This window comes from Myotis davidii, unplaced genomic scaffold (genome assembly GCF_000327345.1).
Source record: "Myotis davidii unplaced genomic scaffold, ASM32734v1 scaffold395, whole genome shotgun sequence".
Classification (NCBI taxonomy): Eukaryota; Metazoa; Chordata; class Mammalia; order Chiroptera; family Vespertilionidae; genus Myotis; species Myotis davidii.
In genome coordinates, this window is record NW_006287904.1 from 1,877,138 (window position 1) to 1,896,098 (window position 18,961).

The 18,961-nt window shown below is 36.8% G+C and overlaps 1 protein-coding gene across 2 annotated transcripts in view; it reads right to left on the bottom strand.

Annotated features, from left to right (window-relative positions):
• Window positions 1-18,940, bottom strand: part of DYNC1LI1 (dynein, cytoplasmic 1, light intermediate chain 1) — a 31,149-nt gene extending 12,209 nt beyond the window's left edge. The window contains exons 1-4 of one of the 2 annotated variants that reach the window (XM_006759591.2): window positions 18,835-18,940; window positions 4,834-4,951; window positions 3,890-4,120; window positions 1,658-1,827 (exon numbers count right to left, since the gene is read on the bottom strand). In XM_006759591.2, coding sequence (XP_006759654.1) covers window positions 1,658-1,827; window positions 3,890-4,019 — 300 coding nt within the window. In that variant the 5' untranslated portion in view covers window positions 4,020-4,120; window positions 4,834-4,951; window positions 18,835-18,940. Of the gene's footprint in view, window positions 1-1,657; window positions 1,828-3,889; window positions 4,121-4,384; window positions 4,447-4,833; window positions 4,952-18,834 lie in introns of those variants that run through there. The other variant, XM_015561259.1, reaches the window with a different exon arrangement.
• Between the last annotated feature and the right edge of the window lie 21 nt (window positions 18,941-18,961).

An 18,961-nucleotide genomic window follows, 5' to 3' on the forward strand; every position in this document is an offset into this window, starting at 1 on the left:
CTGTTTATCTGATAACTCTGTTGACCTTCATTTCTCCTCTGGTGCCTTTCCACTCTCACTACAATTTCACCAATAGCATAAAAAGGGGGGATTACAGGCTATTTTTTAAATGTTACCTGTACAATCAATGAAACAAATTCTAAATTTTACTTGCTACAGAAAAATGTTACAGAAAAAAAAGCATGTTCAAATATTTCACCAAAATCTTTCTGAATTGAAGGTATAAAATCTAAAAATAAACACTCAATGCTCATTATACCTAATATTAGTTTGGGGTCAAATTTGACATGTAAAGAAATCTTTAAATGAAATAAGAGGATCTGGACCTAAGGCAAGAAGCTTAGTCTCTCTGAATCTCAATGTCTAGTTTTTAAGCCCAGTGGAACTACCATTCTTCATCCACTCCAGCACACACATTCTCCCATCCCCCTACATATTTTAAAAGCTCTTAAACTGAAGAACAGCTGATGGTGCTTTAGATTCTGTGAAATATAGTAGATGATCTCTTCTGGCTTGAAAGTTCTATGCATCTATGACATTATTTAATGATTTAGGTTCCTTTAAGTTTAACAGTTTTCTCCTTTGGAAATTTATGAAGCAAGTTGTTGTGTAATTGGCAGGAAAATATCTGCCAATATCTAACTCCTTGCCAAACAAAACAAAACAAACTACACACAAGAGGATCCTAGTGTGACAGTTTAAAAATAGTTTTAAAGAAAAGGTATAAGTAACAATTAACTAAAGCAGGATCATCATTTGAAAAGCAGATAACAGACTTGATTTAAATGCTACCCTTCCCCAATTGTTGTTGATAAATTTTGTAGTTTTTAAAATAAAATTTAAGGTAGATTAAAAATTTTTTTATCATTTTTATCCCAAAGATGAATAAATTCCATACCCTCCTTCAATTATATTTGCAAATTTTATGTATTACAAAAAATATTAATAATTTTAGATCTCGAAAGGGTTTATTTGTTCTGTCTTTTTCTTAACTATTCCATGACTTACAGACAATAAAGGCATACTACTTAGGACCAAATGGTGAGAAGATAAACTTTATATATAAATAATTTTTAAAGGAAATTTGACTTTATTATAAAGTGTATATAATGACAGATTAAATGAACAGAATTTTGATTTTAGCAATCCTCTCAGAACCTCTTTAATAAATAAGTACAAAGCCCCTGATAACTGCATATTAACTTTACATAATGAGTGCTTAAAAGCCTATTTTATTTTAGGTGTTAAAAGTAGATGTTTAAAAGTCTATTTTATTTTAAGTATATAATCTGCTCATATTAAGATATTAGTATTCCAATATTTAATGTGCAAATTTATAAAAATTAATAATTAACTTATCATCTTACCTGTGTTTATTTCTTTAAACTGATTGTATAATAAAGTCTAATTGGAATTTTGAGAAATGATATTCAATCACAAAGAGAATATCCAAAGTAATGTTTTCTTTCAAAGAAACTATGATCAAGATCATAAAACCAGGATGTAAATATCATTCAATTATTTTAAACTATTATTTATATTTAAGAAAAATTATCTAGGAAAAATAATGTGTCAACTCCAAAAGGGGTCTGGGAAACAGAACAGTTGTTCATCCTGGGTTAATATCAGTAACAGAATCTCTAGGAAGCAAACTAACCTTTGTGCAAACTACTAGTACTGGAATGCCCAAGTTGTGTGTAAGTGTATCCGCACCCAGGGGTAAAACCACACTGTCGTCTTTGTCTTCCTGTGACATGGTATTTCTTCTCTGAGGAGAAGCTGGGAAATCTTCTCCTGGCTCTACGTATTCTTGAAAGTCTCTAATCACTGAAAATCAAAGTAAATAATTTAATACATAGTTTAGAAATTGCTTTATTTCAGCAGGTAGCTTTTTCTACCATAATCTAAATATATATTTTACTAGAGTTTATACTTGGTCTTGTGTAAAAGAAACAAAAAGGGTTTGTGAAAACTATTTCAAGGACAGTACAGAAACACTGATCCCACATTAATTATTAGGAGGCAGAGTACAAGACTGAATGGCTCCAAAGAGTGGGATTCAACATAGGCATGGTTTAGTTTGTGCAAATTACTTTAGGCAAGTCACAATCTAGCTTTGTCTATCTTCTCTAATCCACGAGTACTGAAAAAGGATAAAAGAAAAATATATGTGTGAGGAAGGGGGAATTCCACAATTTAAATGACAATCCCAGATGATTTTCTAAATATTAGCTTCCTTCTCTAAACCCTTTATTCAGATCTTCTCCTTTTTACATAGGTGCAATCTTGGGCCACATTCATTCTTGAACCCTGGTGAGAATTAATGAGGTATTATCCACTGATAAATTTTTACAACTCATTTGCAAGGTTGTCAAAATCTTCACTTAAAACAAGGTGAATGAATGGGGGTTAATAGGGGGGGGATGAGGACACATTTGTAATACCTTAATAATAATAAATAAATAAATAAATAAATAAATAACAAGGTGAATGTATCAAGAGCCTAAACAATATATACTTTGATTCAGTAATTATTCTTTGAGGAATTCTCAAAGAAACAACCAGTGATTCCTATATAAGACTGGGATTCCCATATAAGACTGCTTCTCATGTTTAAAAGCAAAACAAATCTGGAAACAAATTATCCACAGCATAGGATTAAAACAGTATATGAGGGAATATTATACGGAGATATAAAGAAAGTATCTTAAACTTACATGGCATCAAGGAAGAGGGAATCCTAAACACTTGAGTGCAGTTTCTCCAAGAACAAAGGCATGCATTTACCCTTAGCAACCTTGGTAGCTACTACCCTTCAAATCAAAGGCTGAAATCTAACAGTGCCTTTCAAGTTTTTAGCATGCACTTGAGTTTCTGATTTAGTAGTCTGGGGTGGAGCCTAAGAATGTGTATTTTCTGACTAGCTCCCAGCTGTACTGAAACTGATGCTGGTAGTCCTAGGACCACTGCTGTAGTATAAATTTGGAGAGGGGGACGAAAACCCAAGGCAATGGCCAACAGGAAAGAAAGGTATAGGTTAAGAACAGCTAGACATCGTTTTCAATGATTTAGGACATATATTCTCTTAAGTTTTCTGTTTCCTTGCATATAAATTACAGTGTCAATTCTCCCCCAAAAGTTATTATGAACTAACACAAAGGAAAGCAGTATTCCATCTATATATTTTCTTAAGCAAAGTACAACATTGACAAGTAAAGCACTATTGGTGAAATTCAGAACTGTGGCAACCGGTTTACAGTTGGAAATGACCCACATCATTTTCATAATTTCCATGAAAACTTCCAATTTACATGGGCATGTACAAAATATATTATGTACTTTGTGAATAAAACCAGCTTAACGTCTTTATACAGGGTACCCCCCCAAAAAAGATATATATTCACTTTGAGTAACTGTAAAGGCAGTGTTTATTAAAATACATTTCATTTTCAAGATGTAATAGAATCTACAGATACTGTGTATATACTTTTTTGGGGACACCCTATATTTAGGTTAACATCTTTTTGGACATATTTCATTTTGACAAGTTGATAAGATTGTTCTGCTTATCAAGAAGTGAACTGCTGAAAATGAGCAGCTGAAGATTCAAATTTTTTAAATCTTGAAAACAACTTTTCAAAATGAACACATATGGCCTTTTGGCAAAGGAGCTAAGGCACCTCTATGAAAGAGGCTGCCATTATGTAGACGTTTCCAATTTAAAACTATATTAAAATCTAGCATAGCGTTTAAACTGAATTTCAAAAACAGAACTCACATTGTATTTCTTTCATTAAACTTTATTCAAAGTAAAAAATTCCCAACAATTATGATTGCCAGTTAGGAAATTTGTTTTTGAAATCTATATTAATATTTCTAGACTACTCACACTTTTGTTCCATTTCTTTCATTTCTTCAGGAGGAATTTTCAATTTGTCAATATGTTCTCTAACAACACTTGCCCATTTCTGTAAAGAATCCAGAGCAGTCCAAGGCTTTGACATATCAACAACCAACATAATTAGAGTGTCCTTCAGAGAAATGGCATCCAGTGAAAATTTCAGGAGGCCCTTGTGATACAGATCTCCATCTAAGATCCACACATTACATCTTGTTTGATCTACAATAGACACAGGAAAGTTACCAAGGCAACAGGATTAAGTTAATTCATCATCCAACTAACAATAGTTGGTATTTCAGATCATCTCCACGGGAGATGCCTCTTTTGACCAAGTTCAACTACTTAGGTCATATCTACCAATTTAGTAAAGGCCTATCAAATATTCAGGGAAATGATTTAACTGCCAACATGGAACACCAGCATCCTCTACTTCATATTTCTTAATCCCAAACCACAGACTGAATAACATGTTGCTATTCTTACCAGCAGCAGATAGAGCCATGCATATTCAAGATATTATATATAAAAATGAGAAGGCAAGTGATCTATAGAAGAAAAAAATGGTTGATCAGATAAGAAAAGCTGGGGAGATGACATTTTTATGTCAAAAAATGAAAAGGAGATAAAGGGGAGTCAGCAAACAATCATGGGATACTATTATTTCATCATCTGAGGGAAAATGAACTGAAAATTGATATTCTTCAATGAGAGCAAAAAGTTGGTCTGCACACCAGAGTACATTAGGATGTTTAAAAGTATCACTATATGAATCCCAATCCCAAACCAATAAACATATGCCTAAACATAACTATTTACCGATTGGCATGACATAGTAGGACTCAGTGAAAAACAGCACACTCAAGACTAATATGAGCAGCAGTGCACCTTGGAAAGGCTTCAGAAAACTTAGATTACAAATAGATGATATTCACCATCCCTGTCTTCATCATGAACATTTAAGTACAAATATTCCAATCCTCTTCCTTTCTTGTACTCCTCTATTCCCTGAATTTTTCTTATTAAGCTTGTTTTCCCAGCTCCATCTTCACCTGTAAAAAAAGAACAAATCTTTTAAATTATAATATGTAACACACACACATATGCTTTCTAGTGCAAAGTGAAAAACCTAATTGGAACTAGCTTCAACCAAAAGGGTAATTTGATGGAAAATAATCAGGAAACCATAGAGTTGAAGAGGCAGACGTTGCCTCCAGGATTTTCCCTCCCATGTCTCTGTTCCTCTTGTTAAGTCTCTGGTTCTATCCTATTATAAATGGCTTCCTCTGTGGGAATTTTTCAGGAAGCTCAACTCTTATGTCATCACAGTTTAATCTACAAGGAACAAAATACTCTCAGTTTTCAGTTTGAGGAATATCAGGTAAACGCTCTTAAAAATATTAATAACAACCCTAACCGGTTTGGCTCAGAGGATAGAGCATCAGCCTACGGACTGAAGGGTCCCAGGTTCAATTCCGGTCAAGGGTATGTACATGTACCTTGGTTGTGGGCACATCCCCAGTAGGGGGTGTGCAGGAGGCAGCTGACTGATGTTTCTCTCTGATTGATGTTTCTAACTCTCTATCCTTCTCCCTTCCTCTCTGTAAAAAAATCAGTAAAATATATTTTTAAAAATACTCATTTCTATTAAAAATGTTAATAACAAAACACTCACATGATTTAAACTTGGCACAAGTTTTAAAAGTTTAAAACTAGGCTAGCTATCCAATGTTTTGGTGGGGATTTTTTAAAAATTGTGACTTTATTTAAATACTACATGTTACTGTTTCATAAACTTATATAGTTATTAGCAATATTATGTTAATAGTAGCTCCTTGGATCTAAGGACTTATTCCTGGAGATTCATGAGTTCTCTGAGAATTTAAAAATTGTTTTCATTTTTATGTTAAGTTTTTAAAAAATTATATATATCTTAGATCTTCTGAATGACCATCTTTATATTTAAATGCTGCAACAAGACTGCAGTACCCACCTCTGCACTGGTATTTATAACCCTACTGTGCCAAGCTGAGCCAGAACAAGCATGCCAAACTAAAAAAAAGTGTCACAGAGCTGTCGGTTCTATATTCAGTTGTACTGGCCAGACTGGTTCTTTTTATGAACCATTTTCCAACACTTCCTAGCAATACATAGCTTTAAATAGACAATAAAGAACTTTTCATTAAATGAGTACTTGTTTTTTTAGTACTATTATTGTAGTGTACTATTAAAATAGCCCATCAAAATAACAGATTGGGGGGAAACCATAATATGCATGATAATGGCAATGATTCCTATGATGATCCATAATACTTAAAAATGAAAATAATAAAGTAAAATATGTATTTATGTCTACTATTAAACCCAAATGGCATTTAATTTCAGTAAACATATATATATTTCTTCTTCTTCTTTTTAATCCTCACCCAAGAAGTGAGGATATCTTTTCTGTCGATTTTTAGAGAGTGGAAGACAACAGGGAGGGGAAGAGAGAAACATTGATATGGGATTGGTTGCTTCCTGGTCTAGGGGCAGGGATAGAACCTGCAACCCAGGTACATGCCCTTGACTGAGAATCAAACCTGTGACCATCCAGTGTGCAGGCTGATGCTCTAACCACTTAGCAACACCGGCCAGGACAGTTCTATAGTTTTAATGGCATTTAATTTATAATTCATTTTAGTTTTATAATTGTTCAAGAACTATAAACAAAAAGAATTTAAAGAATTTATATCTATTCACCTCAATAGCATGAAAATCAGACAAAAATAATTTAAGTCACTGGGTAAGGAGGTCTATGAAAACCTTTTACAGGGAGTCTGACGAGGCCGAGTAGAGGCTCTTTATGGCAGTGAAACTATTCTGTATAAACCAGTGATGGTGATCCTTTTGAGCTCGGCGTGTCAGCATTTTGAAAAACCCTAACTTAACTCTGGTGCCGTCACATATAGAAATTTTTTGATATTTGCAACCATAGTAAAATAAAGACTTACATTTTTGATATTTATTTTACATATTTAAATGCCATTTAAAAAAGAAAAATCAACCAAAAAAATGAGTTCGCGTGTCACCTCTGACACACGTGTCATAGGTTCGCCATCACTGGTATAAACTATAATGTTAACTACATGTCATTATACATTTGTGAAAACCCATATAATGTACACCACCATCAGAGAACCCTCTTGTAAACTATGGACTGCAGGTGATAACTGAAAGGTTAAAGTGGATAGGGTCTGTCTAACAATAACAAGTCAATGTCAGTTCATTGATTGTAATAAATGTGACACTGTGTGGGATGTTGATAATGGGGGAAGTTTTGCAAATGTGGGGACAGGGAATATTCAGAAACTCTCTGTGCTTCCCACTCAATTTTGCTGTGAACTTAAACCTGCTCTAAAAAATAAAGTTTATTAACTTAAAAAAGTACATGAGCCTGTCCTAGAAAAAAAGAAGAATCAAGATTTTTCTTATGGCAGGTTACTTTCCTGAAAGGAATCAAATCCTCTGAGTTAAAATGACACCAACTGAAAAAATGATTATCCCACAGAAATATTATGTACTGCAAGCAAAAATTTAGTGTCCAGACTTATGATAGAAGCTTATAACAACAATACAATGTTCAACAAGAATTTTCTAAAGTATATATAGATCCATAAAAATAGGCAGTAATTACATGAAACTTCATTTAATTTGACACAACAATAAAAACCGTAATATCAGCTAGAAATAATCACTGATAATTTGGTTATCTCTATTGGTGATACCATGAGTGATTCTTTAAATAACAAGTTTGCATCTTCCTTTTAGTTGATCTAATTCCAATTTTAAAGGTTTAATAGGCTCAGAACAGATTCTGAGCCCAAATTCACGACGTCAAAAATATTGTCAATCTTAACCACATATGCTCACTATTGTAAGTTCTTGCAACCAGCACTAGAGCATAGATATTTCCTTTTTCTAAGGACTGAATATAAGATACTCTTGAGATCAGAGTGCTTGTTTTTCATCATTCATTTTACTGGACTTATGGTTCTCAAAAATGTATCAGACTCACCCGGGGGGCTGGTTAAAGCACACACACTGCTGGGCCTCACCTCCTGAGGTTCTGATTCAGTAAGCCTGGGGTAGGGCCTGAGGATCTCCATTTCTAACAACTTCCCAGTGTCGAGAACCAGTGCAATAGACATTTAATACACTAAGCCAAGCAATAGGAATACAAATATCCTTATGTCAAAGTCACTGTCCTCTAGGAGCTCATAAATTCGAGAGGGAAAACAAACAGGATATGATTTCAAGATACTGTCATTAGGACCACACTAGAGATTAGTGACAAACTAGGAAGCTAGCCCTAAGGGAGTATTCTGGTTTTGCTTGGAACTCAGAAAGGGCTTTGAAGAGAAGGTAACACTTTAGCCAAATCTTGTACTGTAGTGTTAATGAGCCATGGAAGAGTTAGTCAAAGTAAGGAAAGCATATACAGAGGCTGGAGGCAAACAAGTGTCCTTCTAGAAAGGACAAATAATTTGCATGCACGAAATTTAAAATGTAAAGGGAAAGGCAGCCAGAAAGTGAGAACCAATAGGAGATGCAGATAATGAAGGGCATGTTATGCCAAGCTGAGATGGTTAAACTTTATCCTGAAGATAATGGGAAGCCACTGGCAGTGTTTAGGTATTTTAGAAAGACCACTATGGCAAAAGTGTGAAAAACTGACTGACAAGGGTAGGTTTAGGAGTAAGGAGACTAGACAGGAGACTATTATTGGAGTCCTCCACGAAATGATGTAGGTCTGAACTAGGGTATTAGCCTGGGAGTGGGGACAACTGCACTCGAAGGCTGACTTGATTGGGAGTTAGCAGAGATGAGAAAGGCATAGAAGTCAGACAAGACTCTCCATTGTTACAACTTCAGTAACATTGCCCTCTCCTATTCTACCACTTACACTGATGAGGTCGGACCTAAGTTTTCCCTGCACATTGCTCTTTTATCCCCACCCCACATTTGTGTTCCCCAGGGTTCCTTCTTCAGTCCTCTACTCTTCTCGCTACACATGGAACTCCAGGAGGATCTCCACGCACGACTTCAATACTACCTATAACCTAGTGACCCACAGATTTCCTTCTAGCCTCAGCCTCTTCTGAACAGCTTGCTAGATGTAACTACTTGGGTGTCCCATAAATACCTCAAATCTCAACATGCACAAAAGCAGTATCATTATCTTGCCACCTTTCCCCAACACACTCACTTATACAATTATGAACATAAGACTCCAACCTCAAGGCCTTTATAGCCACTGTTTCCACTACCTAGAACATGCTCTCTTCAGAAATCGGTATGTTGCTTAACCTTCTTCCTACCTTCCCCCAACCATCATTTCCTCAGGCAGGCTGTCCCTAACCACCTGATTTAAAATCACAACTGCCCAACATTCCTATATGCCTTCCTATATGTTTTATTTTTTTTCCCATTGAGCTTACGAACATAATACGTATTTTAGTTATGTATTTCCCCTACCCCCAAAAGCTCCAGAGGAACAGGTATTTTGTGTTTTCTTTGCTGCTGCAGCCCCAGTGCCCAGAGAGTGCCTGTGACTAAATCAGCTTTAGTGGCCACACCATTTAAGAAAAATATCACTGAATTCCAAGTTATTTATAAAACAGCACATAGTGCCTAATAGTTTGAGGGGTTAAAAAAACCCCAAAAACTACATATGTATTTCATTGTATGCAATTAATATACCTTTCAAGTGGCAAGTAGGGCAATGGAGCCTGAGTGATTTCAAACACTGATGAAAGAATTCATTAGCCGATTGTCAATCAAATGTAAGAAAGCTTTATCTTCAGTTCCTTGGCCTTCAGCTGGCAGTGAAACAGACATACCAGCTTTGCATGTGCCAGCCAAATAGTTAATGATCTGTAAACATACACTTCCACAAATAGAGTTCCTACTTAAACAAGCTAATACAAAAGTCCTTCTATAAAGCAAATAACCCTTTAGTGATGATGTTAAAATTATTCTCCAAATATTTTTAAATGTTTTTACCTAAATTTACACTTATATTAACTTTTCTTAAAGAAGGATATCTTTTAAAAAAATCAAAACATTTCATTAGATCAAATTCTATTCTAATAAAGCCATTTTCACGCCCTCATCCCAGTATTGGGAAACTTTTCCTATAAAGAACTAGGTAGCAAATATTTTAGGCTTTGCAGATTACATAAGGTCTCTGTCACATATTCATCTTTGTGTTCTTCCCCCCCCCACCCCCACCCCCGCAACTCTTAAAAATGTGAATAAACAAACCCCATTCTTAGCTTGCTGGCCATATAAAAATAGCATACAGGCCAAAGCCTGTCCCAGTAGATAGACCAAAGGAGGAAAGGGCTTGTTAATCAGATTACAGTGAAATTCTCCATAGCAAATAAACCTGTATTCCAAATTATTTGTCTGAACCCAGTCCAAATTAGTCACTCTCTGTGAGCCAAGTATAAGATCCAGGTACTTCAGTTTTACCATAAAGCAATAACAGCCATCAAGTCTCACTTCTTCACTCAAATTTGAAAGCCAAATTGATTACAGAAGAAGATCTCCTTAACTTAAGTCACCAAAACAGTGTAGGAGTAAAGGTGTGCTCATAATACTGTTTTATCTCCCCAACAGATCTCTAATTCAACAAAATGTAATGTCCATAAACTTTACAATGATAGTTATCAAACAGATTAAAAACAAGAAGATTAAGAAGACATAATTTCAACTGCAACACTGTACTATTATTTGAAGAACCTAGACAAGTCAGGTATTTCTATTTGTTCCCCCCAACCTCTCTTCTAAAATAGAGATGGTAAAACCAGGCACTATGGTGATGGCTTTAAAGTTCTACAACTATTATTATTCATTACTTCTTGATCAATGATACATTAGAAATAAAATTCCTTTACAAGTCAACGGTGTTTTAAGAAGACGTAAAAACATTAGCCATGTAAAAATGAGCAGTCAAAGCAAAACACTTCAGTATACAATACATTAATAATAGTTATCTTGAACACTTCAATGTATGCCACTGTTTGAAGTGTTTAATAAACATCTCATATAATCCTCATGATAATCCTAAAAGGTAAATATTATAGTCTGAAAGATTAAGCAACTTGCTAAAGAAAGGTTATGATCTGAATCCAGTAATGCTCCTAAACCCTATGACACTACCATTGTTCCTAGAGCAGCTTCTAGTCTTGACCAGCTCAAGATTAGCAGGGATGACAAAAGGTAAAATTAAGCAGTACTCTGCCTTCCTTTTCTCTGTTTCCTCCCCTGTTGTCCTGAAGGCTAAACTAGACGCTTCTTGCTCCGCACAGGTTTGTGTGCATTCTACACAGAGCTTTGATTCACATTTCCTTACCTCTGTTGGATACATTATGATTCATAGCATCTTGATAATCATAATCAGAGCAGAGAGAATACTAGCCTGCCATAGTCCTTCTTTTTCTTTTTTAAATATATTTTGTTGATTTTTTACAGAGAGGAAGGGAGAGAGATAGTTAGAAACATCGATGAGAGAGAAACATCGATCAGCTGCCTCCTGCACATCTCCTACTGGGGATGTGCCCGCAACCCAGATACATGCCCTTGACAGGAATCGAACCTAGGACCTTTCAGTCCGCAAGCCGATGCTCTATCCACTGAGCCAAACCGGTTTTGGCATATTCCTTCTTTATCCAAGTGAGATATCAACATTGTAAAGTTGACATTTTTGATTTGGCCTTGCATGATGTAAAGTAAATTATCCTATTTTTTTTTTTTTAACCGGTTTCGGCAAATTATCCTATTTTATCTGAAAGCTCTGATGACAAAAGCTATGAGGGGTCTTCACTGGAACTACTTTTGAGTTCAGACCTTCTGCATGGCCTCCCATAGGTTATCTGGATGATCCAGGCAACATGGGCGCTTTGGTCTGCTCCCCATTTCACAAAGAGTGTCCCCTCCCTTGTCTCAGTCAGCAAGACTGGGAGAGGCTGTTGTTAACTAGCTGCAGCATCTGCACCCAGTGGTTGCAGATAAACATTTATGCATGGCTGTTCAAGACTACATCCTTCCAATACGTTAAGGAGTGCCTATATAATGGAAAGTTAGACCAGTGGTTGGCAAACTGCGGCTCGCGAGCCACATGCGGCTCTTTGGCCACTTGAGTGTGGCTTTTTCACAAAATACCACGTGCGGGTGCGCAAGTACAGTGCGACTGAAACTTCGTGGCCCATGCGCAGAAGTCGGTATTTTGTGGAAGAGCCACACTCAAGGGGCCAAAGAGCCGCAGTTTGCCGACCACTGAGTTAGAGAAACCCAATTTTGAATCCTAGCTCAGCTAGGGCTCAAAATCCTCTTCTGTAAAACAGTGAACATACTACATAATAAAACACTTATCAAAACACTCAAGTAACAGGAATACCAGTAATACATGTTTCCATACCATTGGCTGGCCAAGGCCCTACCTTTGAATACTATCATTCAGCAATCCACATTACATAAAAAAATAAGAACTTGTACTTTATCATTTCCCTCACGCTCACAGACTGACTAGACATGAACTGGAAACTACTGTTTAATTCAACAAACATTTACGAAGGCCAATAAATGCTAATCCCAATGGTAATTAACAGTTCCTATGCTCCCAAAGGTCAAAGTCACACTAAAGCAATAATGCTTAATCAACAAATTTGATACATATTCTACAATTAAATTGACTTAAAAGTAAGTTGGCAATTTTTAACCTACCTACCAGATAGGCAAAGATTAAAATGAATAATGCTCAGCATTGCTAATTATGCTAGACAAATACTCTCAAATACTGATGGTGGGAATGTAAATGGTACAATGTTCCCAGAAGACTGTTTGGTAATATTACTAGTATAACGGCTTAAAAGATATATACTTTTGACCTAGCAATTCAACTTACAGGAATTTATCCCAAAGAATACTGAGCAAATAGAAAATAAAGTATAACAATAAATAATCTACCAATCATTATTATTATGCTATAGCCATAGATGTTATTCAGTCACTGGAAGGGAGAAATCCATATCTACTGCCATTTAAAAACAACCCTGGTTCATAAAATAAATTTTAAAAATCTGATTTCAAAACAGTATATAAGGTATCAATGAGCCTGTTTTGTTTACACACATAGAAAAAATGAAGTGATTATCTCTAGATGATGGGATCATACATTATTTTTATTTCTTTGTCCAATTTTTCTCTCTCTAGCAAAAAATATGTAACACTTATATAATTTAAAATAATGAGTCCTAATTTTGAGATGAAGATGTTTTAGACATACTTTCTTTTAATTGTTTTAATCCCACGAAGTCTGAAAGAGCCTCAATGAGCATGTCAAGCGGTTATTATTTGCCCACAATCCCCCAGCTTCAAATGGTAGGAAGGCTGACTACCAGACCTGGTAAGTCTAGGTAAGGACTCCACCAAACCTGAGCTGCCATGGTCCTTTTCACCAAGTTTTTACTGCATCACGTTCCTTTGTCCACAGCCACCAGTGTTTTCTCCTCCCTAGTCTACTTAGCAAAATTTTATTCAGATACCACCATTTCATCAAAATAATATGTGACCCTTTTACCAATTATTTCATGCTGATATATTTGATTTTTACTATTTTGAATCTTTTCCCACAGGAGTTTATAAGCTGTAGGGTAGGGACCAAGTCTTAGCCCTAGTTTTCCCCATATGACTCAGCAAAGTATTTTATGCACAGCACGTTCTGATGAATGTTTGATGAATAAATGAATAAAGAGGTAACCTGTGAGGTCTTTCTAACAGCCACTGTTCTGGTTTTACAAATAAAATAAAGCCCAAAAAGGTTAGTTCATGGTCACTCACTAATTAATAAAAGATAGAGTCCCATGCTGAATTTGGGTCCTTTCTTTTTCCTAACTCAAAGCTCTTCTCAGTTTTGCATTTTCAAAGTTCTTTCACTGACATTTTCTCATGTGGATTTCACACCAGCTGAATTGCCACTCTACCTTGATGGTCTTTAATCCCAGCTTCTCACAAGATTAACAGTTTCAGACTGAACAATCTCATCTTTAGAGTCAGGCCTCACATAGAAAACCATCCACTTCTCCCCTTAGCTTGTTTGGCTCAGTGGATAGAGCGTGGGCCTTGGGACTGAAGGGTCCTGGGTTCAATTCTGGTCAAGGGCATATGCCTGGGTTGTGGGCTCCGTCCCCAGTAGGGGGAGTGTAGGAGGCAGCCAATCAATGCTTCTCTCTCATCATTGTTTCTATTTCTCCCTCTCCCTTACTCTCTAAAATCAATAAAAAATATATATTAAAAACAAACAAACATCTACTTCTCCACAAGTCACTTCTCTAAACAGATCTCTAGTTCTACCATGTATGTATATATTGAGGTTTCCTACTTGCAATACTTCAAGCATAATAGATGCTAGTTTTATTCCTGAACAAGAAAGAAGACCGTTTCAAAAATACTTCCTGATGATGTTCAGCATTATGTGGGATTTTTTGGCTGCACACTATCCTTCAGGGAAAAATCTAGAGACTCTAGATTTCTTCCCGGTGTGGAATCAAACAGCTCACAACTACAAGGAAATACTTTATTAATTAATATGTTAATTCTTCAAAATGTTTCTTTAAATATATTTAATAACTCAAAAGCTTTAGAATTTAAAAATATTTGACTGTCAGATCAGATGTTAGAGATCACTAAATCCAAATATCTTTTAATTTTATTTTACTTTTTAATATATTTTATTGATTTTTTACAGAGAGGAAGGGAAAGGGATAGAGAGTTAGAAACATCGATGAGAGAGAAACATCGATCAGCTGCCTCCTGCACAACTCCCACGGGGTTATGTGCCCACAACAAAGGTACATGCCCTTGACCAGAATCAAACCTGGGACCCTTGAGTCCGCGGGCCGACGCTCTATCCACTGAGCCAAACCGGTTAGGACCCAAATATCTCTTTAAAGTCTTTATTGTTGAAAGTTTTACAGATTTAAATCCAAATATCTTAATTTACAGATGATAAAGATAAAACATACATGATTTACCAAAGGGCCAGCTAGTTTTCATTAATCCATGCTACCTCAAATCAGAAAGTGATATTGATGACCTATCTATAAGCCAGGGGTCCAGGTCTCCATAAGTTACCTTAGTAGACAATGAATTCAATTAATCTAAAGCAAGGAGATTTTTTTGCAATGAAACTGATACAACAGAAGAATCAGATTAAATTCCTTAATAACTGCTAAACACCTTCTTACGTTTCCTACAAAGAAAGCTCTCTTTTCCTCTAGGGAGCTAGTCCAGCGTATAGGTTAAGAATGCTGACTCTGGGTCCAGGCTGCACAATTTTGAATTCTTACGTTGCCTCTTTCTGGCTGTGTTACCCTATGGCAATTTACAGCTCTGTGTCTACTTCCTGATGTTTAAAGGAATAATCAGAATATGTAAACAATCATACATGGCTACATGTAAGTATTCTATTAATATTAGTCATTATTATTAAAATTATTATTTCCCTTAGGGAGTTTTCTTATCAAAACATGGGAAAGTAACCAAGATATGAAGAAAGTACTCTTAAAAGCAGCTATTAAAATGTAATTACGATCACTGTAGTAAAATATTGATTAAACATGAAGGGTAGCCGAAACCAGTTTGGCTCAGTGGATAGAGCGTCGGCCTGCGGACTGAAGGGTCCCAGGTTCGATTCCGGTCAAGGGCATGTACCTGGGTTGCGGGCACATCCCCAGTAGGAGATGTGCAGGAGGCAGCTGATCAATGTTTCTCTCTCATCGATGTTTCTAACTCTCTATCTCTCTCCCTTCATCTCTGTAAAAAATCAATAAAATATATTAAAAAAAAACATGAAGGGTAAAATTGAAAAAATAGTCCCTAAAAGGACAATTTATGAGTCAAATCCTACTTAATAAACATGCACAAACACTCACAAAACAAGCAGAAGTTTTGCCTTTGATGTTCAAAAACAAACTTTGCTGAAGCTCTTTCTCAATTGTTAAACACTAATGTCACAGTGTTTGGGGGTTTCGATAGGGGTCAGGCCTCGGTAGTTAAATGACTACTTAACCACAAGTGCCACGGCCAGAGTGATGTCTCTTACTAAGCTACAACCTAGAATTCCACAAATATTTGGATTTCAATTTCACTCAAAGACAGCCCTTTTTTTAAATCCTCACCTGAGGATATTTTTCCACGGATTTTTAGAGAAAGTGGAAGGGAGGGAGAAAGCGAGGGAGAGAAACATCCATGTTGGAGAGACACATCAGTTGGTTGTCTCCCGTACACACCCTGACTGGGGGCCTGGGATCAAACCTGTAACCCAGGTACTACTCTTGACCAGAATCAAACCCAACACCCTTTGGTTCAAGGGCCAATGCTCTAATCACTGAGCAACTGGCCAGGGCCAAAGACAGCCTTTTAAAGTTATGCAGTAGGAAGAGTACATAGCACTCTCCCTTGCAGGAACTTCTATCAAGTTGGAAAGTCATGCAGGAGTCACAGAACACAGGATCTCTATAGCTATGTGACCTGGGAACACTCACTTAAAAGGTCTCTGAAATTCATTACCCTCATCCAAAAACTGGCGCTAACGTCTATCTTCCAGGTTTGGGGGGAGGGGAGTGGATGTAGGGGGAACAAGGAGAATGAGGAGGTAAACTAACATTTATATGAAAATGCTTCGAGAACAGCTCACACATTGCCAATCCTGACCCTTTTCTCCCATAGGCAATGAATGAGAGAGGAGGACAAGTAGCAAGCTAAGGTTAAACTGCAATTTGTGTCTAGGATACATTAAGCTTTGATCATCATTCCTATTCTAGGTTGTTTCTGGAAATGTAAAACCTTGTTATAGTCTCAGATTTGTTTTTTAAATGTGGGACTCCAGATATCCCCATAATTCATGAAAGGCATATTAGGGTCAATCATCCTCCTGCCTAGCAGCTTCAAACTCATAACAAAGAAAACCACAATCCCTATTGATATATTTTTTCCCTCAACCAGCACAGACTGAATGCTGCCATAGTAAAATGTCTTTAAGAAATCTTTAGGGGTATTTTAGGAAATTAATCCTATTTCTACAATCAGTATAAAAATCTATTAGCTTCTTCCAAAGCTAAAAAGACTTTAATGAAAATCCCAATAGTACTCAAATAAAAATTTTGCATTTCAAGCTCGTATAACTTGATATTAAATGGAGCTTTATAAACTATTAAGCTCATAAAAAAGGAAATTTAATCTATCCTAAGTATGGAGGAATGGAAGAGTCTGGGGCCTCTAAATACACTCAGTCCCATGCACTGACCCAGAGTCAAAAGCAGGGTGTGTTTTTTTAAAGCATGCTAAAAAAAACCAACAAAACATGGTGCAACTTCAGTGCAAATCAGAAACATCAAGAAATGAACAAAACTGTCACTTTTGTTTCATGACAAACAGAACCATCCAAGTAATATCTAATGCACAGGAATAACTGGAACTTATAAAATAAAAACAAAACTCAGGAATCTTATCTTTACAATGGCAATATTTGAAAAGAAGTCTTATTTAACTTTAATTAAATATAATTCACTTCAATGAAGTCATTGTCTTAAGTCCACTCTAATATACTAATCAACAGTAATTTAAATTAGTAAATTTCAAAATATTTTCTGGATTTTTTATTTATTTTTGCTTTTGGATCCTAATCTATCCTTGCCATATAAATATCACTGATGCAGGCACTAATTCAATTTTTTTAAAAAAAGAGTTCTGAGAAAATATTTTCTAATCCAGTTAAAACAAATTCACCATAAAAAGTCACTGTGCTGTTATAACTTGACCTGACCTTAGGAGGTAGGCATTATTATTCCTACAACATCCATTTTAAAGATGAAGAAACTGAGGTTTATAGATGTAAAATCATGCTTAAGATCACTCAGCTAGTAAGGTGAAAACTCATTTTCCAACTAGTTACGTGTAACCTTTAAAAGGACAGAACCTCACTAATCACATTCTAGCGTCGCAGCAGTTCATGGGAAAGAAGTAATCTGCTTCTATCGAAACACACCTATTAAAAGCAGACCCTGTCAAATAGGTTTGACTTCTTTCCTATTTTTAGATGTACACAGCAGAAATGTCTGGAGCCATCAACGCCAAACTTTTAAAATTTAACCATCATCTTCTAAGCCAGAACCTCACATGTGAAAATAGGGAAGAAATATCGCATATGTAAATGACTCAGGAGCCACGCCTATAAAAACATGAGGCTGTGAATTGTTGTCCCTCGCTGTCCTCTACCCCACCCCCAGAATCAATCAAGAAACAAAATACATAACTTCCAGAGAACAAACAAGAGATACACAGAACAGGCAGGAGAATTGAGCCATTAGACCAGGCTCCTCAGTCCATCCCTTTGGCCCGAGGGGCTGAGCTCTAAAGGTGCTCGACTGCCATTTATAAATTTCACAATTGTGACGGTTAGAGAGGCGGCTGCAACATGAGCCCACATTGTCCGTGAAAAAAGCTGAAGGAGAACATTTTATCCCGACTCCCAGGTCCCATTTCTAGCTTCTCTGTCAATTATACAAAGAGGCGGCTATTAAAGATTAATGGCATGCATGCCATTTGCACTGGAGCTCTCTCCAGAACGAGCCTCCTGCTACCGATTTTTGTGACGAGAAGGAAAAGGTCCTTATTTTCTAGATAAACCCCAAGCCACTGGAACCGCTCCGATAGGCTGCCGGCTTCTGTCCTTGCCAGAGGTGGCTGCTTCGGCCTCCCCACATGCCGAGGAGGTGGAAGAGCTCGGGAAGGGCGGGTCCCCGCAGTTCCCGGGGCAGGGGTCCGGGGTCTCCGCTCCCCCCAGCTGTCAGCCACAGGTCGGCGGCGGGGCGGGGCGGGGCCAGGGTCCACAGTCGCAGGACGTTCTTCCCCGCGGGGAGCTTGGATCGCGAGCGGGTGGAGACCTCGCTGAGGATGCAGGACCTAACGGGGAGCAAGGCGCACGCTGAGGCCGGGGGCTGGGGCCACCGCGCGTGA